General features: G+C 43.5%; 2 protein-coding genes across 4 annotated transcripts in view; both read left to right on the forward strand.

Annotated features, from left to right (window-relative positions):
• LOC126355498 (cuticle protein 65-like) overlaps positions 1-25,401 on the forward strand; it is a 336,678-nt gene that overhangs the window by 158,061 nt on the left and 153,216 nt on the right. The window lies entirely within an intron of this gene.
• LOC126355521 (uncharacterized) lies at positions 15,893-23,030 on the forward strand. Its single transcript, XM_050005865.1, has 2 exons — positions 15,893-15,937; positions 22,490-23,030. Exons 1-2 carry the CDS (start codon positions 15,923-15,925, stop codon positions 22,892-22,894), a joined length of 420 nt encoding a protein of 139 aa, XP_049861822.1. The 5' UTR covers positions 15,893-15,922; the 3' UTR covers positions 22,895-23,030.

Here is a 25,401-nt window from a genome sequence, read left to right on the forward strand (position 1 = left end):
GGGTGTGTTAGTATTCAACTCTTGAAATTCTATAATGACAGCGTGCTCAGGTTGGAGTGAGCAAACTCTCGACTCAACATTTATTGTCGCCTAATGTGCGTTGGTATATTACGAATCGGGAACTGCGGTGGTGTTGTCTCCGTGCTAGATCGGAAACGCAAATTCCCTACTATCGGACACTCGCTAAGGGATGGTGCGACGTGCACAATGGTCTGCCCACAAAAACTCCCACAGAAATACGACCTACCGCGTTACATCCGTCACCACGATACGTGAAGCATAACGCCCTCACTTCGCAGACGTAAAGGTCTCAACGTCTTCGCTATTTTACTTTACATAGGTGTGACCTGCTCTGAGACGAGACAGTTCTGTTAATTTAGTTCTCAGAAATGACTGTCCCCACCGTGTCGCTTCTGCATCACACAGTATGGCTTCAGCCAACCGCTTCCTCGTTATAGTTTGAAACATCACATTAGAAAAAATATAAATGACTGTGCTGGTAAACCTCTTATGTTATTTGATTTTCAAACAGCTGAGCAAAACTGAACGTATGCCATCTCTCTCCCCACATCCACCACTGCTGGCGGCTCACCTCCAAGTGCCCAACGCTACGCGCTGTTCACATTTCTCTCTTGGAGTATTCTGATCAACACTAAACTGACACATAATATTTTTAGCGCAACGCAATCTGACTTTCAAAAATCCCTACAAACGAATGACCCTGACTAACAATAACCTATACCTTTCATGAATCACTTACCTCACAAAAACCTTCGTTACTCGAACTACTGCAATACAGCGAGCGTCTCTTACTGCCAGCTAAATAAAAGATTCTAACCACTGAAGACACTAACTACTGACAGGCATAGTTAGCAAATGAAAGATTTTGATAGAGAACAAACAATGTATTTACCTTAATAATATTCGAAAGTCATCATTTATATATGAGTTCATGATTTGCAGTATTACAAATTTACTCTTTCTGATGGACACACGTCCAGATCGTCCGCTCTCAAAATTCTGCCATCTCTCTCCCCACATCCACCACTGCTGGCGGCTCACCTCCAAGTGCCCAACGCTACGCGCAACTCACATCCAACTGCCCAACACTACAATAGCAAAAATTCCAACAATGCAAACCAGCCACAGACTGCACACAGCACAGTCAGTGATTTTCATACAGAGTGCTACGTAGCCTTACTAACATAAAAACCTGAACAGCCTACTTACAAGGTGAATCTTTAGTTTTCTTGCCGGGTTTCCGTTAGCCATGTTAATGCTGTCTAGCCACTTACACACAGCTGAGCCTTCCTTTGTTAATGTTAATTGGGGTTTCCCAAAGGCACGTGCACAGTCCGCCTACGACATGCTTTCACTTTAGCTCATTTACGCATGCCCTTGTCGTTATAAGGGCAGATATTTTTTTGTTATTCGGTACATGAGATTATTACCGTTGCTTCCTGTTAACAATATAGAGTTATTTTCTGGGGATTTTGTTCTGTATCGTAATTATGAAACTCATGTAAGGTCCGAAAAATGCAGTCCGATAAATGCAGACGCCTTATAATATTACACAGCTGTTAACAAAAGGTCAACAGACGCAAAACGAAATGCAATACTTTTTTAACAATGCAACAGATTTTTGGGCAATGAAAAAATGACTTATTCTGATATCCCAACTTCAGAAGTCACACAAAGCCTTCGGGCACGATTCGGGAAAAATGAGGGTCTACAGACTAGCAAAAAAGTTTTGATCACATTCACTTCAAGAAACACCTAAATGACACCAACATTATGCCATCTTCCTGGCGCTAAGGAGACTGCCAGTGACACATTCTTCGAATCATAAATCGACATCAATCACAAGCACCCTGTTAATGCGACTGAGCGGCCCTCTGCCGAATAATTAACTAAATTCATTCACAGTGAAAAATTGCAATGACAGAAAAATCACAACATCCAAAAATAATTAATGTAGAGTATTGAAATTTCGGGAACACATTTGTGTAGGTGCCATATTTAAGTGATTGACACTGCCAAACTAAAGGTTAATGTAAGTGCGAGATACACCATTGAATATGTGAATTGCTGGTACATTAATAACCAGTATTACTGGCAGACCGTTGAATGCACGCATGCAAACGTGCATGCATTGTGTTGCACAGGTGCTGAACGGGATTTTGTTTGATGAAATTCCATTGCCTTTAACTCTCGGTTGGTTAATACAGCGACATTGTGGATGATGCTGGAGTTGTCATCGTATTGTGTACCATATGTGCTTGACTGGAGACAGATCTGGCGAACGAGCAGACTAAGGCAACATATCGACACTCCGTAGAGCATGTTGGCTTACAACAGTGGTATGTGGGCGAGCGTTATCCTGTTGGAAAACACCCACTGGAATGGTATTCATGAATGGCAGCACATCATACCGAAACACCAAATTGACGTACAGCTTTGCAGTCAGGTTACGTGGGATAACCACGAGAGTGTTTCTGTTATCATACGAAATCGCACCCCAGACCATAACTCCAGGTGTAGGTCCAGTGTGTCTATCACAGAGACAGGTTGAGGGCCGACCTTGGCCTCCTCCAAACCAAGACATGGCCGTCACTGGTACAGAGACAGAACGGTTTTCATCAAAAAAGACAACAGATCTCCACCCTGCCTTCCAGTGAGCTCTCGCTTGTCGCCTTGAAGTAAACGATTTCTAACAGTTCGTTGCGTCACAGTGTTGAAAAAAAGCTGCTCAAATTGCTGATGCAACTGCAGTACAACGCGCCAGAGCCTTGCCGATCACGATTGTCTTCGCTTTCGGTAGTGCCACGTGGCCGTCCGGAGCTGTACATTCTTGTGGGTATCGCTACCAGCAATTATGTAGAGTGACTACATTCCTACGAAGACTTTCTGCGATATCGCAGTAAGGGTATCCATCTTCTCGCAGCTCTACTCCACGATCCCGTTCCGACTCAGTGGGTTGATGATGATGGCGTCTTTGTCGCCTTAAAGGCATTCTTGATTAACTCCAACTAAGCACGACCAGTGTTAACGGTTATTGATGCTCACGACCGTTATAGCGTGCTTTTAAAGTAAACCTGAATTGAATCTTCATAGTGGCTTATGCGAATGGTGCAAAATTTTAATAGACATCATCTTCCAAACGTAGAGTCACGCATTCCAACAGTCATTTATATTGCACAACTCCTTTTTGGTTTGGTGCGATTTTTTGTTCCGTCATTGTATATATATATATATATATATATATATATATATATATATATATATATATATATTCTTATCTGTGCACTATCAATATGGGTGTGTTGTAGTACATTATGGCGAGTTTAAAAGGGTGAAAACGGCTCTTTGGTTTATTTATCTGTGTAACTCGGAAGAGGGGATCGAGGTACTTAATTCTGGATCTTAAAGAATGGGAATCTAGTATGTATTGTAACGTAAAAATTGATGTAAGTTACTTACATGAGTGCAATACGTTGTTATGCGTATGCATGCAGTTCTTGGAGCAATACCATAGGCTGTAAACTACACAATATAGCAGCAGTAAAGATGGTGTCTCCACTGTCATCTGTCTATAAAAATAAAGCATCGAGATCTCAGAGCACAGGTGACATGTGTGTTTTATTATGACCTGGGATCCCGAGAGACACAATGCAATTGCTGTTTATATCACCAATTTAAAATCATAAATGAGAAAGCAGAGCACATACAGAACACACATTATGTTTATTCCTGGGTATTCCAATATGTTCGTAATATTATTTGCACAATGAGGGCGATGAGGTCAGGCGATGACGATGACGAGGTTAATATCTTCCTCTGGATTGTGGCCGCGCACAGGTGGTTTAGTTCTATGTAGCTGGTGAATGTGGTGTCTAAGCCTACCGTGACTGGATCAGAGGCGTAATGTTCTCCGCACGAAACTTCCTATGATACATGTCACATTCAAGGAAATATCATGATGAGATTTTCAGGAGTATACCCATGTCTTAGTGTGCCTCTCACTTCAAAATAACATCTGCATCTTTTGGATAGATGAGGGGAATAGGAGAAACTCTTCTCCCCTGAAATGAACCTTTACACCCGTAACTCCCTATCGACAGATGTGAACAGCCTCTTTAGTAGCCGTGATATCGGAAAAGAAACAGTAATGTTTGAGTAGTTCGTACAAACTTCCATTTCCTTGACGTCGTTTGGAAAAAAATGATAGCAGAATTTAGTTTTGCGCGGATAGCAGTCAGCCCGTCTATAACGTTTGCGTTAAGGCTGTTGCCTGAGGAAGTTATGATCACTTGATGACTATAAAGAAATGAAGAAGGACGATGATGATTACCCGTTTACGTCAACTACCATTCTGGTTATCGATGAACATACGATAACCTTCCAGACCGGTTGCAGTTAAAATCTTTAAACCTTTCCTAGCGATACCATAAAATATTTCCTAAAAACCTCTTCATTCATTTCCAACCATTCTCTCATATATGCAGACACACTCACATACCTCCACACACAATAAATGGTAATGAGTCCTTTCCTGAAAACGTATCCTCAAAATGACACTTTGCAAGATAAACAAGATAAAATAGTAATTACAGAAATTGCGGATGGCTGATCATTTCCCCGAATTGGATTAACAGAATACATAGGAAAATAGAAAAATTTGTACGTAAATATTTAGGAATAAAAACACAAGTACACTGTGTCCTCAAAAGTATCCGGACACACCCGAAAAAATAGTTTTTCATATTAGGTGCATTGTACTGCCATCTACTGCCAGGTAATCCACATCAGCGACCTCAGTAGTCATTTCATATCATGAAAGAACAGAATGAGGCGCTCCGCGGAACTAACGGACTTGGAATGTGGTCAGGTGGTTGGGGGTCACTTGTGTCATGGGTCTGTACGCGAGATTTCCACACTCCTAAACATCCCTAGATCCACTGTTTCCCATGTGATAGTGAAATGGACACATGAAGGGACGCAGCACAAAATCGTACAGGCCGACCTCGCCTGTTGACTGACAGAGACCGCCGACAGCTGAAGAGGGTCGTAATGTGTAATAGCAGACGTCTATCCAGGCCATCCCACAGTAATTCCAGTCTGCATCAAGATCCACTGCAAGTACTATGTTAGTTAGGCGGGAGGTGAGAAAACTTGGATATCATGGTCGAGCGACTGTTCATAAGCCACACATCACGTCGGTAAATGCTAAAGAATGCCTGGCTTGTTGTAAGGAGTGTAAACATTGGACGATTAAAGAGTGGAAAAACGTTGAGTGGAGTGACAAATCATGGTGCATAATGTGGCAATCTGATGGCAGGGTGTGTGTATGGTGAATGCCCGGTGAAAGTCATCTGCCAGAGGGTGTGGTTCCAAGAATAAAATTCGGAGGCGGTGGTGTTACGGTGTGGTCGTGTTTTCATGGAGGGAGCTTGCACGCCTTGTTGTTTTGCGTGACACTATCACAGCACAGGCCTACAATGATGTTTTAAGCACCCTCTTGGTTCCCACTGTCGAAGAGCAATTCGGGAATAGCGATTGCATCTTTCATCACTATCGAGCACCTTTTAATAATGCACGGCCTGTGGCGGAGTGGTTACACGACACTAACATCCCTGCACAGAGTCCTGACCTGAATCCTATTGAACACCTTTGGGATGTTATGGAACACCGACTTCGTGCCTGACCTCACCGACCGACACCGACACCTCTCCTCACTGCAGCACTCGGTGAAGAATGGGCTGCCATTCCCCAAAAAACCTTCCAGCACGTGACTGAACGTATGCATTCGTGAGTGGCTAAGGGTGAGCCAAAACCATACCGAATTGTCTCGAATGAAAAACAACCGACAGTTGCACTAAATTCTGTTTATTTTAAAGCTTGACCATGGTTTCTGCTATAATAGTACAGCCTTCTTCAGAAACACTAACAAATGAAAAATGTCTAAGCACAGCGGTTGAGTCACGCCCAATAAAATAACTTCAACAGACATAAGTCAGTTTCGGACATTAGTATAACAGAGGAAGCGGTGGAGGACATAGGTTGCCATATATAATTTTACCTACGTTCGAAACAGGCTTAGTTATTTTATTAGTCTTTACGCGGCCTCTGGGCCAAGACGTTTTTTATTTATTAGTGTGTATGACTTCTGAAGAAGACTATATTATTATAGCAGAAACCATGGTGAAGCTTTAAAACAAACAGAATTTAGTGCAACTGTGGGCTGTTTCTCATTCGAGACAATTTCGTAAGGGTTGCTGTTGTCGCTGCCATGATGAAAATAATATTGAGTTCTAGCTTTACCGATGGAGGGCGCCACGAACTTGTAAGTTATTTTCAGCCAGGTGTCCGAATACTTTTGATCACATAGTGCATAATAAAACGTGGTTTCTGCTTTTCTCATGAAATAAAGCACATATCGATGAAATATGACATAACGAAATATTACACCACGCGTACGTTACACGAATAGGTCTCAACGTGATTAAAGAAACTGAGTACTATAGGAGAGTGCGTTATGGGGAGGCGTGATAAAATACTTCTTCTTACCCCAGTGGGAGGAATGAGGAATGATACTTATAACTGGTAAGCAATACGATGCTATTAATAATTTTGACCAGGAAACAGGCACAAAATTTTTTTAGCTTTCTCTTCGACTCGATACAATACGCAATTTCATAAGAAACATTTACCTACATTTAAACATATAAGAATTTTCCTTGAGTCATGTTAAACGACATATCTACATCTACATTTATACTCCGCAAGTCACCCAACGGTGTGTGGCGGAACGCACTTTATGTACCACTGTCATTACCTCCCTTTCCGGTTCCAGTCTCGTATGGTTCGCGGGAAGAACGACTGTCTGAAAGCCTCCGTGCGCACTCGAATCTCTCTAATTTTACATTCGTGATCTCCTCGGGAGGTATAAGTAGGGGGAAGCAATATATTCGATACCTCACCCAGAAACGCAGCCTCTCGAAACCTTGCGAGCAAGGTACACCGCCATGCAGAGCGCCTCTCTTGCAGAGTCTGCCACTTGAGTTTGCTAAACATCTCCGTAACGCTATCATGGTTACCAAATAACCCTGTGACGAAACGCGCCGCTCATCTATTGATCTTCTCTCTCTCCTTCGTCAACCCGATCGGGTACGGATCCCACACTGATGAGCAATACTCAAGTATAGGTCGAACGAGTGTTTTGTAAGCCACCTCCTTTGCTGATCGACTACATTTTCTAAGGACTCTCCCAATGAATCTCAACCTGGTACCCACCTTACCAACAATTAATTTTATATGATCATTCCATTTCAAATCGTTCCGCACGCATACTCCCAGATATTTTACAGAAGTAACTGCTACCAGTGTTTGTTCCGCTATCATGTAATCATACAATAACAGATCCTTCTTTCTATGTATTCGCAATATATTACATTTGTCTATGTTAAGGGTCAGTTTCCACTCCCTGCACCAAGTGCCTATCCGCTGCAGATCTTCCTGCATTTCGCAACAATTTTCTAATGCTGCAACTTCTGTGTATACTACAGCATCATCCGCGAAAAGCCGCATGGAACTTACGACACTATCTAGTAGGTCATTTATATATATTGTGAAAAGCAATTGTCCCACAATACTCCCCTATGACACGCCAGAGGTTACTTTAACGTCTGTAGACGTCTCTCCATTAATAACAACATGTATGATTAATAAATAATAAAAGGATTTGACTCAATGAATGAATCGAGAAACTAGCGAGATACCTCTTGTTCATGGGTGCTGAGAAAACCAGCGCACTGGAGGCTTGGGTTGGTAATAACAATTAGTGAGGATAACAAATAATACAGAACTGTAACACAGAGAAAGAAACACCATTGAAAAGAGTATTTATCACTTTATTACTATAGTACTTTTAAAAATGGTAAAATTTGGCTGGCAAAGCACTAAAGATGCCAACCATATACAGAGACGGAAAAAAATCGCAGCACCAAGAAGGAGTTCAGCGACATAAACGAAAGTTTGTGGGCGTTTTTCTGTATCTGAATGATGATGCCTATTCAAATATTTCACCAGTCGTGGCATTAGTAGCGCCACTATGAGGACACAAATCAAGTTTACTTCAAATTCACGCTGCTACAGTTGAGGGCGTTAGTTATCTGGAGATCGGACGTGGTGAGGTGACGTTAGTCAAAAATGACTTTAAGGCTACAAAGACTCCATAATCAATGTCTCACTGAGTTTGAACGAGGTCGTGTAATAGGGCTAATAGAAGCTGGATGTTCCTTATGTGATACTGCAAAGACTTGTCCGGAATGGAGCTACTGTACATAATTGAGGGCAGCGACGGTCACAAGAAAGTCGGGCACTGGACAGCCATGTGGCACTACCGAAAGCGAATACCATCGTGTTTGACGTATGGCTCTGGCGAATCCCACTGCATCTGAAGCAGCAATAAGAGCAGCAGTTGGCACCACACTAACGCTAAGAACTGTTAAAAATCGGTTACTTCACGGACAGCCCCGAGCCAACCACCTGTAGCGTGCAGTCCATAGACCCCAAACACCGACATTTGTGACTTAAGTGGTGTCAAGCGAGAGCTCCCTGGAAGACAGGGTGGAGGTCCAATGACGTTTCTGATGAAAACTGTTTCTGGCTCTATACCAGTGATGGTTTGTGTTGGTTGGAAGTAGGTATGTTGTCGGCCCGCAACTAACCTGTCTTTGTGTTACACACTGGACCTACAAGTTCAAATGGCCCTGAGCACTATGGGACTTAATTGCTGCGGTCATCAGTCCCCTAGAACTTACAACTACTTAAACCTAACTAACCTGAGGACATCACACAAATCCATGTCCGAGGCAGGATTCAAACCTGCGACCGTAGCGGTCGCGCGTTGCCAGACTGTAGCGCCTAGAACCGCTGGGAGACTCCGGCCGGCGGACCTACAAGTGGAATTATGGTCAGGGGTACGATTTCATATGACAACAGGGGCACTTTCGTGGTTACTCCACGTACCCTGTCTGCAAATTTGTACTTCAGTTTGGTAACTCTAACTGTTGTGCTGCCTTTAGTCAATAGCATTCCAGGAGGTGTATTCCAACAGGATAACGCCCAACCACATACCGCTGTTGTAACCCCACATGCTCTACAGAGTGTCGACATACCGCCTTGGCCTGCTCGATCAACAGATCTGTCTCTAGTCAAGCACATATGGAACATGTTCGGGTGACAACCCCAGCGTCATTCACAAAAATCAATAACCTGCTCTGTATTGACTGACCAACTGCAAGAGGCAAGCAACTATGTCCCACAAACTGGTTCCTGCACTTGTACAGCACAATGCAAGCGTGTTTGCATATTTGCATACAACAGTCTGGCTGTTACATCGCTTATTAATGTACCAGCGTTTTACATTTGCAATGGTGTATTTCGCGCTTACATAAACCTTTGATCTTGTACGATAATCACATAAACATGTTACCTAAACAAAAGTGTTCCCGAATTTTCCTTAATGTACGTTAATTATTTTTTGGTGTTGAGATTTCTTTTGCTTTAGTGTACTTTGCAACAATCACGAATCACAAAAAGTATTGACAAAAGGATTATGGTGAAGCGCTGTTGAAACTATGTTCTTTATTATCGCTCCTGAAATTTATCATATAACTTAAGAAAAAAATGGTTATCAAAGATCCCCAGCTGAGGTAATAATTTAAAAAATTTAATACACACTTCAACTGCCATTATACGACCAAGAGAAATATAAGTAAAATAAGTAAAGCTGGTAAACACAGACATGAAATGCTGACCAAGGCGAGCAGCAGTAAGTGAATATTCAGTGCTAACTTTCCGGTGAGACCCGCAGAGAAAATTTTAGCGAGAAGTTGTCACCAAATAATGTTTTCCACAGTGATCATCCTGGAATAACGGTTTCGCGTGCCCAAAACTGATCCACTCACGCTAACTTCGTTCTTAAGGAGTTACTCTAAAATTAACAGCAGGGCCTCGACTGCAGGAAACGCCCATACGTTGAAGCCGCCAAGAAGAACTTTCCCATTCGACCACAATATGGAATCGTAAGGCAAAAGAGCACCTCTATCCCATCCCCGTTGTAAAAGTCCCAACTAACTTCAGCACGCGACTCACTCCATCAGCGTGTCCCACACGCACTACTCGATGCGGAAGAAAACATGTTCGCCGGCCGGTGTGGCCGAGCGCTTCTAGGCGCTTCAGTCTGGAAACGCGCGACCGCTACGGTCACAGGTCCGAATCCTGCCTCGGGCATGGATGTGTGTGATGTGCTTAGGTTAGTTAGGTTTAAGTAGTTCTAAGTTCTAGGGGACTGATTACCTCAGATGTTAAATCCCATAGTGCTCAGAACCATCTTAAAAGAGGGGAGGGGGGAGGAAACATGTTCCGCCTAGTTGAGCAAAGACACAGTAAGAGAAACTGTTGACGCCGCGCCTTGCACGTGTCGGATACTGTATAAGGTTGTTCTCCCTTCCAATCGACAGCATTTATACTTGATAGGTAAGAAAATGTAATAGGACAGAAAATGACTGTAAGTGGTATTGAGTACAGTCCGCCAAGTGCTGAACAGTTTCTTATAGGGTGTATATGAAATAGTAGGTCTCCTAAACTATTACTCCTAGGTAATTGTATGAGCTGACAAATTTCAACTGTGACTCAACTCGTTACTAAAGGTGATTTGTTTGAAACTCATGATCAGTTAATCAGAACATTATCTAATGTTATAATCGTCAGACGAACGATAACAAAAAGATAAATTAGATGATATATTTAGTTTACAATTAACAGACGCTAATCACACAATATTTAATTTAATCTGTACCAGATGTTTGTAAATCAAGTGCAGTTGCTCACGGGGGTCGAGTGTGGGCTGCAGTTGTCGTATGACACCGAAACTTGTTAATATTGTAATGCGTTAATGGGGAATTAATTTACGCTGAAAAGAAATTGTTCCAATTTGGTCCACCAGGCGCAAATATGGCGCTGTTATTGCGAGGAAGACGTACAGTCATGTTTCCGTGTGTAATGGATCAGGAACGGGACGTTGGCAGAAAGAGTGAAACAAGTGGGAAAGGCGTTATGATGGTCTTATTATTAACCACCGCTTACACAATTTGTTCAATATAAACACCTAAGACGTCGACGATATGCTGTATCCGTAAGACGACGTGGTCAACAGTTGGTTCTCAGTGGTCCCGATGGAATCTGAGCAACATGCTCCTGTATACTGGCCTTCAGATCAGGTAGATAGCGAAAGTGCTCCCGGTAAAAGCGTTCTTTTACGTAGCGCCTGCGGCAAAAGTCACGTGGATTCAGATCAGGTGATCTTGCAGACCATACATCTGGAAAACCTCTGGAGATAACACGTTCGTGAAAGGTTGCGTTAAGCAGATCTTTCACTGGTTTCTACAAAGCTGCACTCTTCCAAAGCAGGAAACACTTGCAGTAGAAGGATGTCTCGCTAACGCACAAACATCACGGTACCTCTGGCACATCCTAATGAGCACTCTAGTGTAGAATACTGCCCGCCCACACGTCATCAAACTCCGAATCGGCCAGAAACGGAAGAGCAAATTCAAAATATTGCTCCGGATCATGAGGTTTCAGTTGCTGCACTGTCTGGATCTCGTACGGGTACCAATGTAAAACAGACCTCAAAACTTTCCATTCTGTTGACCGTGGGATCGACAATCACGCGACCCAGCGCGAGTACTAACACTGCTCGGGTCACGTGTGCTGCATGGTTAGTTACAATAACAGCAACATCGTCAATAACTTCCATCGGAACAACACTCCTTCCTCTGCCAGGTGACAAACGAAGCCCACTCGTCTTTTAGAATTTCATTATCATCTTCTTTAAACCATTTAATGACACTGAGCTCTCCTCAGATCTTTCAGTAAGCGATACACGCTCAATGCAGCACTGTAATTCTTGCCGTTCACATAAAACAGTTTCAATAGTAGCTCACGCTCTCTCTCTCTCTCTCTCTCTTCTCGATAACCGTACTATTCACTCGAGTTATGGTTTGTGAAATGACAGCGCGGATGTCATACACAAACTGTAGGGCGCCTAATTTGCACTTTGTAGCCACAACAAGAACTAATATGTTTTCCAGCGTACTTGGTAGCCACAACAGGAAGTAATACACTACTGGTCATTAAAGCGTCTCCACCACGAAGATGACGCGAAATTTAACCGACAAGAATAATATGCTGTGATATGCAAATCATCAGCTTTTCAGAGCATTCACACAAGGCTGGCGCCGGTGGCGGCACCTACAACGTGCTGACATGAGGAAAGTTTCCAACCGATTTCTCATACACAAACAGCAGTTGACCGGCGTTGCCTGATGCAACGTTGTTGTGATGCGTCGTGTAAGGAGGAGAAATGCATACCATCACGTTTCCGACTTTGATAAAGGTCGGATTGCAGCCTATCGCGATTACGGTTTATCGTATCGCAACATTGCTGCTCGCGTTGGTCGAAATCCAATGACTGTTAGCAGCATATGTAATCGGTGCTGGGTCCAAACGACCTCGTATCACTAGCAGTCGAGATGGCAGGCATCTTATCCGCATGGCAGTGCAGCCACGTCTCGATCCCTGAGTCAACAAGGGGAACGTTTGCAAGACAACAACCATCTGCACGAGCAGTTCGACGACGTTTGCAGCAGCATGGACTATCAGTTCGGAGACCATGGCTGCGGTTACCCTTGACGCTGCATGACAGACAGAAGCGCCTGCGACTGACCTGGGTGCAGGAATGGCAAAACGTCATTATTTTGGATGAATCCAGGTCCTGTTTACAGCATCCGTGTTTGGCGACATCGCTGTGAACGCATATTGGAAGCTTGTAATCGTCATCGCCATACTGGTGTATCACCCGGCGTGATGCTGTGGGGTGCTATTGGGTACACGTCTCGGTCACCTTTTCATCTCATTGACGGCACTTTGAACAGTGGACGTTACATTTCAGATGTGTTACGACCCGTGGCTCTACCCTTCATTCGATTCCTGCGAAACCCTACATTTCAGCAAAATAATGCACGACCGCATGTTGCAGGTCCTGTACGGACCTTTCTGGATGCAGAAAACGTTCGACTGCTGCCCTGGCCAGCATATTCTTCACATCTCTCACCATTTGAAAACGTCTGGTCAATGGTGGCCGAGCAACTGGCTTGTCACAATACGCCAGTCACTACTCTTGATGAAGTGGGGTATCGTGTTGAAGCTGCATGGGCACCTGTACCTTACCCGCCATCCAAGCTCTGTTTGAGTCAATGCCCAGGCGTATCAAGGCTGTTATTACGGCCAGAGGTGGTTGTTCTGGGTGCTGATTTCTCAGGATATACGCACCCAAATTGCGTGAAAATGTAATCACATGTCAGATCTAGTATAATATACCTGTCCAATGAATGCCCGTTTATCAACTGCATTTCTTCTTGGTGTAGGAATTTTAATGGCAAGTAGTGTATGTTCTCCAGTGTACATTAAGGCATTATCATCATCAACGAAATTTCGCTGGCATGCGATAATTATAGTCCTCAGTAGACCTCCTCAAGCGGTTGCACTTCAAGTACAACCATCTGGTATAAACACTGTGGTCTCACTTCTGAACGAAAAAATCTTTCTAGTGGGCTAAAATGTGCACAAAAGGGGAGAAGCCAGTTTTCCGTTGATTTATCAGCCTCTATTATTTGTTGCTGCTCCTAATACATTTTCTAGCGAAGAATGATGGTGTTTTGACGACTTAGACAGACATGGATCACATTTTGGTCTCCGCTTGGACTCCAAAATCGTTGTGCTGCTGGTCCAAAACATCATTAGCGATACATAAATAAATAAATTACATAATTTACTACTTCACGCACATGCGTACCTTATATGAAACAGCCAACTCTTTCCGCATACTATATTCTCACCCACATTCTCTCATAAATACAGTATTTTTCCTTCTTTCGTAAGCCTCTGCACGTTCTTACGATATTCCCCGTAGAAAATGTGCAATTTAATTACGTTGGCGTACACTAATGTGGTACAAAATGAATGTAATGCCAAGAAGCATACCGTGCATCTGAACAACACACAAATTCTGCTCGCAGTAACTGCACTCGGCTTTGAGCGACCTCCGACAATGCTTTTACGTTTCTCGAGCTGTAATAAAAGCTAACGGTCTGTTTAATGGTGCCATTGAGTATATCGACGAAGTTGTGGTCAAGGCTGGGCTGCGCTAACGTTGTGCAGTGACATTCCAACAGACCGCCAAAGAGTCACTCTCAACACAGATTATCGTAACTTTCACATGCGCTAATGCAGACGTTACAGTGAGTGTGTACTGCATATTTAGCCCAACAGAAAATGTAAATAATTATTTAGCCACCCAAGATGACTCATGTGTCAAACAGCAATGAAATGTTACCGTTTTTATTTATTATGCTAAATTTTTAGTTCCTGTTCAAAATAACAATGATAACTAGTTCGACCAAATTTCATTGTGGTGCACTGCAGTAAGAGAGTGCGGATTACTGCATGTGTACTTGAACATGATTTTTACAGAGCAAACCTATCTCAATAAATGTATGTAGCCAGTATTCTCCTACGAAATGAAAGTAGGAAGAAAATAAGCTTGACATAGTAATAAATGTTCTACTTTAAAACGCGTGTAATTACACACTTCTGCATGTCGTAGTTTTGCGTGATGTTTATAGTTGTTACACATATTTTATCTACCCTGCATCCAGAGGAATAGCACAGCGTCCAGTTTGCCTTTAATGCATGTGGGAAAACAAGAATTTTGGTCGATCTTGAACACAAATGCATTAAATATTACTTCAGCAACCAGACAGCAGAATCAGTGAAACTACTTAAAGCAATGAGACTTCCATTGATGTATGCCCTGGGAACATACAGTTCCCTTATCAAGGATTGATGTTGGAGACTGGGTCTTGTTAAAACTAAATGAGGGGCACACCAGCGACATGCTGTTACGTGATTTCATCAACCAAAAAAAAAAAAAAAAAAAGAAAAAAAAAGAGCGTGAAATTCGAGGGAGTTTTTCTCTCAGAGAGAGTTCTGCTGTGTAACGTAGTGTTACGTGAAGAGGATCTTTGGAAATTCGACAAATGTTTTAACGTGCGGAAGAAGGAGATTAATTCCGGAGAATTCGAATAAATATTTGGCTATATATTATGACATGCACAAACAATATTCATTAGCAAGGTGACATTATTAAACTTGAAGTTAAATATCGCTAAAAATACGAGTATTTTTGAAACTGTAAGGAGTTTCTATTTTGTGTTTATTTATTTCTGACAGGGCAGGCTAATATATTTTTAGCGAATATTTCCGGAACTGTAGTTCACATTTATGGTACGTTTAGTGCATATACATATATGCATCTGGACAGATTTTCAACGCCTATAGCACGTCGCACCTTTACAATATTCATTTAGTCTCACGAGAAAGCTGATACAACAAAAATAATTCATGAATACGAAAGATGTCATCAAACCGACGTGAAATCAGCACACTTGGACCAGTGTATCTTTTAAGTCGAAAGATATAATACAAAAAAGGAGGTTCTCTAATAAGCAAAGTTTATTTAGTGATACATTTCAGGACGAGATCAGAGCTTAATTTTCACTAATTAAGTAAAATTCAATATTTTCTTGCGGGAATTAGGACACTTTTACTACGGAACTGTAGATGTTTACAAGTTCGTAGCGCGATTCGGCGTGGCTTCACGGACATTGACTTCAATAGAACCTGGAAGGCCACGGTCAGTTGTACCGTCCCTTTCACAGCATCAGTATTCAGTATAAAAGCTGGTGGCTTGCGCTTCTACCGTATAGTCCACAGCAGCTGCAACAACCAACCTGCCATGAAGACCTTTCTGGTGAGTAGCGATCACCTGCTTCAACAGCAGTTGTGTGGACATTCATTCTCGTCTCTGTACGATGTATTTGTGAGGATAGGGTTCCATTCATTAACTGATACCAGTATGGCTGTTACATGATTGACTTAGAGCAATTAAGGAGAAGGAAATCTTCAATGTGGCCTCTTAGAACGATACGGAGGGGTAAGAGACAGCTTCTCCACAGTTATACACTACTGGCCATTAAAATTGCTACACCAAGAAGATATGCAGATGATACACGGGTATTCATTGAACAAATATATGATACTAGAACTGACATGTAATAACATTTTAATGCAATTTGGGTGCATAGATCCTGAGAAATCAGTACCCAGAACCACTACCTCTGGCCGTAATAACGGCCTTGATACGCCTGGGCATTGAGTCAAACAGAACTTGGATGGCGTGTACAGGTACAGCTGCCCATGCAGCTTCAACACAGTTGCTCGGCCACCATTGACCAGACGTTTCCAATTTGTGAGAGATCTGGAGAATGTGCTGACCAGGGCAGCAGTCAAACATTTTCTGTATCTAGAAAGACCCGTACAGGACCTGCAACATGCGGTCGTGCATTATACAGCCGAAATATTGGGATCGAATGGAGTGTAGAGCCACGGGTCGTAACACATCTGATATGTAACGTCCACTGTTCAAAATGCAGTCAATGCGAGCAAGAGGTGACCGAGACGTGTAACCAATGACACCCCATACCTTCACACCGGGTGATACCGCTACTACGGCGATGACGAATACGCGCTTCCAATGAGCGTTCACCGCGATGTCGCCAAACACTGATGCGACCATCATGATGCTGGAAACAGTACCTGGATTCATCCAAAAATATGACGTTTTGCCATTCGTGCATCCAGGTTAGTCGTTGAATACACCATCGCAGGCACTCCTGTCTGTGACGCAGCGTCAACGGTAGCCGCAGCCATGGTTTCCGAGCTCATAGTCGATGCTACCTGCAAACGTCGTTGACCTGTTCGTGCACATGATTGCTGTCTTGCAAACGTCCCAATCTGTTGACCCAGTGATCGAGACGTGGCTGCACGATCCGTTACAGCTATGCGGATAAGGTGCCTGTCATCTCGACTGCTAGTGATACGAGGCCGCTGGGATCCAGCACGGCGTTCTGTATTCCCCTCCTGAAGCCACCGAATCCATATTCAGCTAACAGTCATTGGATCTCGACGAACGCGAGCAGCAATGTCGCGATACGATAAACGGCAATCGCGATAGGCTACAATCCGACCTTTATCGAAGTCGGAAACGTGATGGTACGCATTTCTCCTCCTTACACGAGGCATCACAACAACGTTTCACCAGGCAACGGCGGTTAACTACTGTTTGTATATGAGAAATCGGTTGGAAACTTTCCTGATGTCAGCACGTTGTAGGTGTCGCTACCGATGCCAACCTTGTGTGAATGCTCTGAAAAGCTAATCATTTGCATATCACAGATCTTCCACCTGTCTCTAAATTTCATGTCTGTAGTACGTCATCTTCGTGGCAATTGTCAGTACGGTAGATGTCTGATACTTTTACCTTTATTGTAGACCTCGCTCGAAATTCTGCCATGAAATCTCACTATACAATGAAAATCTTATGTTTAAAATGAACGGGGATGTAGAAATCGTTCTAGCGTGAATTACTACTCTTTTGCTAATTGTAGGCAATACTGTAGTATGGACACTGTGACGTGGCGATCGGCCGCGAGAGTAAACAAAAGTGGGAATGGAGGTGTTAAGGAACGAACACCGCCTCCCTCTCGCAGGGCTGCCAACCAGAAACGGCGTTCTATGCTTTTGCGAAAGAAGAACTGACGCACCGTCACAGGTATCGCTGATGCCTTCTAGTGGGACACCTGTGCTCCAACCCCATGATACACCAGGATGATTCTCTTTCACTACTTTCAAAATAAGAAAAGAAAAAGAGTAATGCTCAACATGGAGCAAAAGGGGTAAGATAGAGTCTTTAGTAACAGTTATAGCGCGCTGAAGGTGGCGGTATCGTAAACGAGGTACTTGAGGCCTGACATCTCGTAGTATCTTTCAGCGTAAGACTTTGATAGCCATAGTTCAAAACAAACTTTACCTACATCTGTTACGTGTCCACATAATTACGATCATCGTGTATTCACTGTATTCTTAAAATGCTCAATAGTGGTCGAAAGCGAATACCGTACTGGTGTTTGTCAACATACATAAAATCTTCAGTTCACGTAAACTTCACTATACTTTGTTGATGGCATCTTGCCTACTTGTAAAAAATACTCGGGAGGGGGTAGTGAATAGCGCTGATAAATGTACTGGAATGTGCTATGTAATCGCTACTCTTGAGTACTTCAGCGTATCTCGCAACGAATATTTCCTCTTTCTGAAAACCCATGCCAGTACAGTGATATGACACACAGTGACCCGAAACTTCCTGGCAGATTAAAACTGTGTGCCCGCCCGAGACTCGAACTCGGGACCTTTGCCTTTTGCCGGCAAGTGCTCTACTAGCTGAGCTACCGAAGCACGACTCACGTACGGTTCAAATGGTTCAAATGGCTCTGAGCACTATGGGACACAACTGCTGTGGTCATTAGTCCCCTAGAACTTAGAACTACTTAAACCTAACTAACCTGAGAATATCACACACATCCATGCCCGAGGCAGGATTCGAACCTGCGACCGTAGCAGTCGCACGGTTCCGGACTGCGCGCCTAGAACCGCGAGACCACCGCGGCCGGCACTCACGTACGGTCCTCACAGCTTTACTCCTGCCAGTATCTCGTCTCCTACCTTCCAAACTTTACAGAAGCTCTCCTGCGAACCTTGCAGAACTAGCACTCCAGAAAGAAAGGATACTGCTTAGCCACAGCCTGGGGCATGTTTCCAGAATGAAACATAGCGACCTGTTCAACGTCCAAGGAGCTGCGAAAAACTGAATTTTCACTGCGTTGCCAGGATTCAGCACACCACTCAATCGAACGTGCACTTACGTTTAAGACATCATACACTGACGCAAGAAAACCACAACACCAAAAAATAATTAATATTGAGTACTGAAATTTAGGGAATACATTTTTCTACGTATGTGATGAACATTGCAAGATCACAGGTTATTGTAAGCGTGAGATAAATGGCTCTGAGCAGTACGAGACTTAACTCCTGAGGTCATCAGTTCCCTAGAACTTAGAACTACTTAAACCTAACTAACCTAAGGACATCACACACATCCATTCCCGAGGCAGGTTTCGAACCTGCGGCCGTAGCGGTCGCGCGGTTCTAGACTGTAGCGCCTAGAACCGCTGGGCCACTCAGACCGGCTTCGCGAGATGTACCCAGGAGGAAGCAGTATATTGTTTGACGCTTCAAGGATCGTATGTTCTTAAGGCTTTAACAGTAGACCATACCTTAATGCAGAACGCCTCCCTTTCAGCATCTGCCAGTGATGGCAGAGGAGCATCTGGTTGACAGTTTTGCGGTTACCAAAGAAACCTGTAATGAAACGCACCGCTCTTCTTCAAATCTACTCTCTCAACTCTTTGGTATGGATCACAGACTGACAAGCAATATTGGGTTATTGGCCGAACCGGTGTTTTGTTAGCTGCTTCTTCTGTTGATTGACTGTTTGCCCTAAGGATTATTCCAATGACTTTCAGACCACCTTCTGTCTTATCCACAATTAATTTTATATGGTCATTCCACTTCTAACCATTCCGTACGCATCCTCCTAGACATTTAATGGAAGTAACTGCTTCCAGTAGTTGTCCTGCAATAGTGCATTCATATAATAAAGGGTCTTCCTTTGTAGTTATAGTACGTTAGATTTGTTTGTGCTGGGGATAAACTACCACTCATTGCAGCAAGCGTCAATCCTTCGCAGCCTTCATGCACTTAACTACAATAATCTATTGTTACAACTTCTGTACATACAACGGCAAAATTCCGACGATATCACAATATCTTACGTTCAGTGTGTAACGATGTAAGAGCCGATATTTCTACTGGTGGCTAAGGACAATGCATTAAACAACATTAAACCCGAACTGTGGCTAAGCCATGTCTCCGCAATATCCCTGGTAGTTCTGCAAGTTTCGCAGGAGAGCTTCTGTAAAGTTTGGGAAGTTGGAGACGAGGTACTGGCAGAAGTAGAACTGAGAGGACAGGCCGTGAGTCTTGCTTGGGTAGCTCAGTTGATAGAGCACTTGCCCGCGAAAGGCAAAGGTCCCGAGTTCGAGTCTCGGCCCGGCACACTGTTTTAATCTGCCAGGAAAGTTTCATATCAGCGCACACTCCGGTGCAGAGTGAAAATCTCATTCTGGAGACATTAGATCAGAATTCATGTCATTTGCACACTAATAGCTACAGCTATCACAAAGACTACTATGTCAACAACTTTGCTTCGGCTGTTTTCACTTCGACGTTCGGAGTTTCATTGTGAAAAACTTGCAAAAAAATTATGATTCATAGTACTGCCCATCGCTGGCCACTACAGCCTGCCATCTTTCGGATAGTATGCGAACCCCGTGGCGGAAGAACTGTGCGTCTTTTGTGGGGATCCATGAATCAATTCAGTTTTGCACTTGTTCATAAGATGAGAAGTGCTGGTCAGCCAGACTGTATGCCACTGATCGGAAAAGGTGGTAGTCAGAGAGAGTAACGTATTTTTGGCGGGTTTTGCGACATGGGGTCGAGCACTGACTTGCTGCTAAATAAACTTTAAGTGTCTATCACTGTATTGTGGCGATTTGTGTTTCAGTTCTGGGCTCTAACGCATCAATTGCTTTTGATAGTGATGTCCTGTGGCTGTCTTCGTCTGTTTCAGTAGATACGAAAACGTTGTGTCTTCCCCCGCCATGCCGGCCTCCGATATCAAAATTACTGTTCTTAAGGCGTTGAATACATTCTCTGCACGTTCTTCCACTAATAGTTGCCTTGCCATTGGGCTTACCCAGCATGTTAAGAGCCATAGCCACAGGTTTCTTCATGTTAAAGCAGAAAATTAAAATTTTCTGCAAATGGCGATAAACAGGTACGTAAGTTGACGTACTTAAGAGTAACGTTATGTTTCAAATGGCTCTGGCCACTATGCGCCTTAACTTCTGAGGTCATCAATCCCCTAGAACTTAGAACTACTTAAACCTAACTAACCTAAGGACATCACACACATCCACGCCCGAGGCAGGATTCGAACCCGCTACCGTAGCGGTCGCGCTATTCTAGACTGAAGCGCCTGGAACCGCTCGGCCACTTCGGCCGGCATAACCTTATGATGCAATCACAAATCGACTAATATTTTTATGGCATTATGTTTACTACTGTCTATGCTTATTGTATTGCACTATGACCAACCAGCTGAACCCCACTTGCCGCTACAGCAAAACGGCGGAAGCAAAGTTATAGACCTAATACATTTTTGGTTGCTTCGTTCCGCCAAGTACATGAGGCAAGAGCAACCCATTAATGTTTATTTCCTCCAGGTAGCAGCTCATGCAACTAAATTTTGGACACTCTACACTGACAGGGATACTCCACTTAGTGGTGAGATTGTGGCAGTGCGAGAAACATCAGATCGTAATGTTTGTGACGTGCTTATGGGAAGAACGTTCTATGCAGAGATAAAACGACGAACACACTGATGACTTCTCTCCATTCAAAAGGACATGCTGTGTATTCTGTTGAGGGGTGTAGTGCGTCAAATGGGCCGACTTGGAGCAGGAGAGGCATCTCAGGACATTTTAATTTCCAGTGTCTATAATTTTACAAATAAATTGATAAAATTTTGTCAGCAACACCAGGAAGGATTCAGGATTCACACCCATTGCAGTGGAAGTTCGAAAACACAACAAAATACATTTTTTACGTGCGAAATTTCATCATTTTTTCAATTACTAATAGCTCCATTTGTTGCTATACGTACACTTTTCTTCATAAGTTAGACTGATTCTTCGATGAATTTTGCACAGCATACAAAACATACTTACAGGTGTATGAAACTCTAGAATTAATTTGATTTATGAAAAAACAAATTAGCTGTTATATTTTAAACTTCATGTTTAGAAAAAAACACAAATTATCTTGTTAATTACCTCAGTTTTTACCACAGTTTTTAATAGATTTGTAAAATTCTACAGTTTCATACCCCTTTGAGTATGGTGTGTATGCTGTGTAAAATTCATCGTAGAATCTCTCTTACTTATGAAGAAAAGTGTACGTATAGCAACAAATGCTGCCATTAGTAAGTGAAAAAAGAAGATGAAATTTCACATGTAAAAAAAAATTATTTTGTTATGTTTTCGAACTTCCACTGCTGTGAGTGCAAATTCTGAATCCTTCCTGATCATGCTGACAAAGTGATACGAATTTATTTGTAAAGGTGTAGACAGTGGAAATTAAAATGTCCTGTGCTGCCTCTCCTGCTCCAAGTTTGACGTCCGACCCCCCTTAACTAGCAACTCTTCATTCCAGCCGCACAGCACTGAAGCGTAGCTCTGTTGCACGATTTCAGAGGATGATTCTAAGCCATTACCCGTTGCAGGTGTTCCTTGTAGCCGCCGTCGCTGTTGCCACAGCCAGGCCCGGGTTTTTGGGTCTCGGTGGCGGCCACGGTGGCTTTGGAGGCGGTCACGGCGGCTTCAGCGGAGGGTACGGCGGCGGCTTCAGCGGAGGATATGGGGGCGGACACGGAGGCGGCGGTGGTCACGGGATCCACGCGGGCTACGCCGCCTTCGGCCCCGCCCACATCGCCGTCGGCCCCGGCGGCTACGTGCAGGACACGGCGGAGGTCGCCGCCCACAAGGCCGCCCACCACGCCGCCGTGGCGCACACGCACGCCCGCGACGCCGCCGTCAACGCCCACGACGCCGCCTTCGGCCACGGGGGCGGCGGCTACGGCCACGGGGGCGGCGGCTACGGATACAGCGGGCACGGCCACCACGGCTAGACAGACACGTGCTCCGTCAAGGATGACACCGGACCTCGCATCACGACCGACCCCTGCACAACAGGGAGAGCACTTCAAATACCACCACCAGATTTAACTGTTTTATTTAATAAAGTTATATGTTGCAGCTAGAGAAGAGTTGTTTTACTATTCTTAAACCCAGCTAATGATATTCAATGGCTGTACTACGCTCCTGTAATTTCGATGATGCGACATCTACATCTACGTGATTACTCATCAATTCACATTTAAGTGCTTGGCAGAGGGTTCATCGAACCACAATCATACTATCTCTCTACCATTCCACTCCCAAAGCGAACACTTAAACCTTTCTGTTCGAGCTCTGATTTCTGTTATTTTATTCTGATGATCATTCCTACCTATGTAGGTTGGGCTCAACAAAACAGTTTCGCATTCGGAAGAGAAAATTGGTGACTGAAATTTCGTAAATAGATCTCTCCCCTATTACGTGGTAATACAAAACGAGCTGCCCTTTTTTGCACCCTTTTGATGTCCTCCGTCAGTCCCACCTAGTAAGGATCCCACACCGTGCAACAATATTCTAACAGAGGATCAACTAGTGTAGTGTATGCTGTCTCTTTAGTGGACTTGTTGCATCTTCTAAATGTCCTGCCAATGAAACGCCTTCCCCACAATATTATCTATGTGGTCTTTCCAACTGAAGTTGTTCGTAATTTTATAAAATAGATACGTAGTTGAATTGACAGCCTTGATAATTGTACTATTTATCGAGTAATCGAATTCCAACGGATATCTTTTGGAGTTCATGTGGATCACCTCACACTTTTCGTTATTTAGCGTCAACTGCCACCTGCCACACCATACAGCAATCTTTTCTAAATCGCTTTGCAACTGATACTGGACTTCGGATTGCCTTACTAGACGGTAAATTACAGAATCATCTGCGAACAGCCTAACAGAACAGCTCAGATTGTCACCCAGGGCATTTATATAGATCAGGAAGAGCAGAGGTCCCAGGACGCTTCCCTGGCGAACACTTGATATTACTTTAGTTTTACTCGATGATTTGCCGTCTATTACTACAAACTGAAAACTTCCTGACAGGAAATCACGAATCCAGTTGCACAACTGAGACGATACCCCATAGGCCCGCAGCTTGATTAGAAGTCGCTTATGAGGAACTGTGTCAAAAACTTTCCGGAAATCTAGAAATACGGAATCAACTTGAGATCCCCTGTCAATAGCAGCCATTACTTCGGGCGAATAGATGTTTTCTGAAACAATGCTGATTACGTATCAATAGATCGTTCCCTTCGAGGTGATTCATAATGTTTGAATACGGTATATGCTCCAAAACCCTACTGCAAACCGACGTCAATGATATAGGTCTGTAGTTAGATGGATTAGTCCTACTACCCTTCTTAAACACTGGTGCGACCTGCGCAATTTTCCAATATGTAGGTACAGATGTATCGGTGAGCGATAGGTTGTATATGATTGCTAAGTAGGGAGCTATTGTATCAGCATAATCTGAAAGGAGCCTAATCGGTATACAATCTGGACCTGAAGACTTGCCCGTATCAAGCGATGTGAGTTGCTTCGCAACCTCTAGGGCATCTACTTCTAAGAAACGCATGCTAGTAGCTGTTCGTGTTGCAAATTCTGGAATATTCCATTCGTCTTCCCTTGTGAAGGAATTTCGGAACACTGCGTTCAATAACTCCGCTTTAGCGGCACAGTCGTCAGTAACAGTACCATCGGCACTGCGCAGCGATGGTATTGACTGCGTCTTGTCGCTTGTGTACTTTACATACGGATTTTCTACCAAATTTCGAGACAATGTTTCGTTGTGGAATCTATTAAAGGCATCTCACATTGAAGTTCGTGCCAAATTTCTCGCTTCAGTAAATTTTAGCCCATCTTCGGGATTTCGCATTCTTCTGAACTTCGCATGCTTTTTCCGTTGCCTCTGCAACAGCGTTGGGACCTGTTTTTTGTACCATGGGGGATCAGTTCCATGTCTTACCAGTTTATGAGGTACGAATCTCTCAATTGCTGTTAATACTATATCTTCGAATTTGAGCCACATCTCGTCTACATTTGCATAGTCAGTTCGGAAGGAATGGAGATTGTCTCTTAGGAAAGCTTGTAGTGACACTTTATCCGCTGTTTTAAATAAAATTATTTTGCGTTTGTTTCTGGTGGATTTGGAAGAAACGGTATTGAGCCTAGCTACAACGACCTTGTGATCACTAATTCCTGTATCAGTCATGATGCTCTCTATCAGCTCTGGATTGTTTGGGGCTAAGAGGTGAAGTGTGTTTTCGCAACCATTTACAATTCGCGTGGGTTCGTGGACTAACTGCTCGAAATAACTTTCGGAGAAAGCATTTAGGACAATCTCGGTAGATGTTTTCTGCCTACCACCGGATTTGAACAAGTATTTTTGCCAATATATCGAGGGAAGGTTGAAGTCCCCACAAACTATAACCGTATGAGTGGAGTATTTATTTGTCACGAGACTC

The sequence above is a fragment of the Schistocerca gregaria genome, chromosome 3, assembly GCF_023897955.1.
Source record: "Schistocerca gregaria isolate iqSchGreg1 chromosome 3, iqSchGreg1.2, whole genome shotgun sequence".
NCBI lineage: Eukaryota > Metazoa > Arthropoda > Insecta > Orthoptera > Acrididae > Schistocerca > Schistocerca gregaria.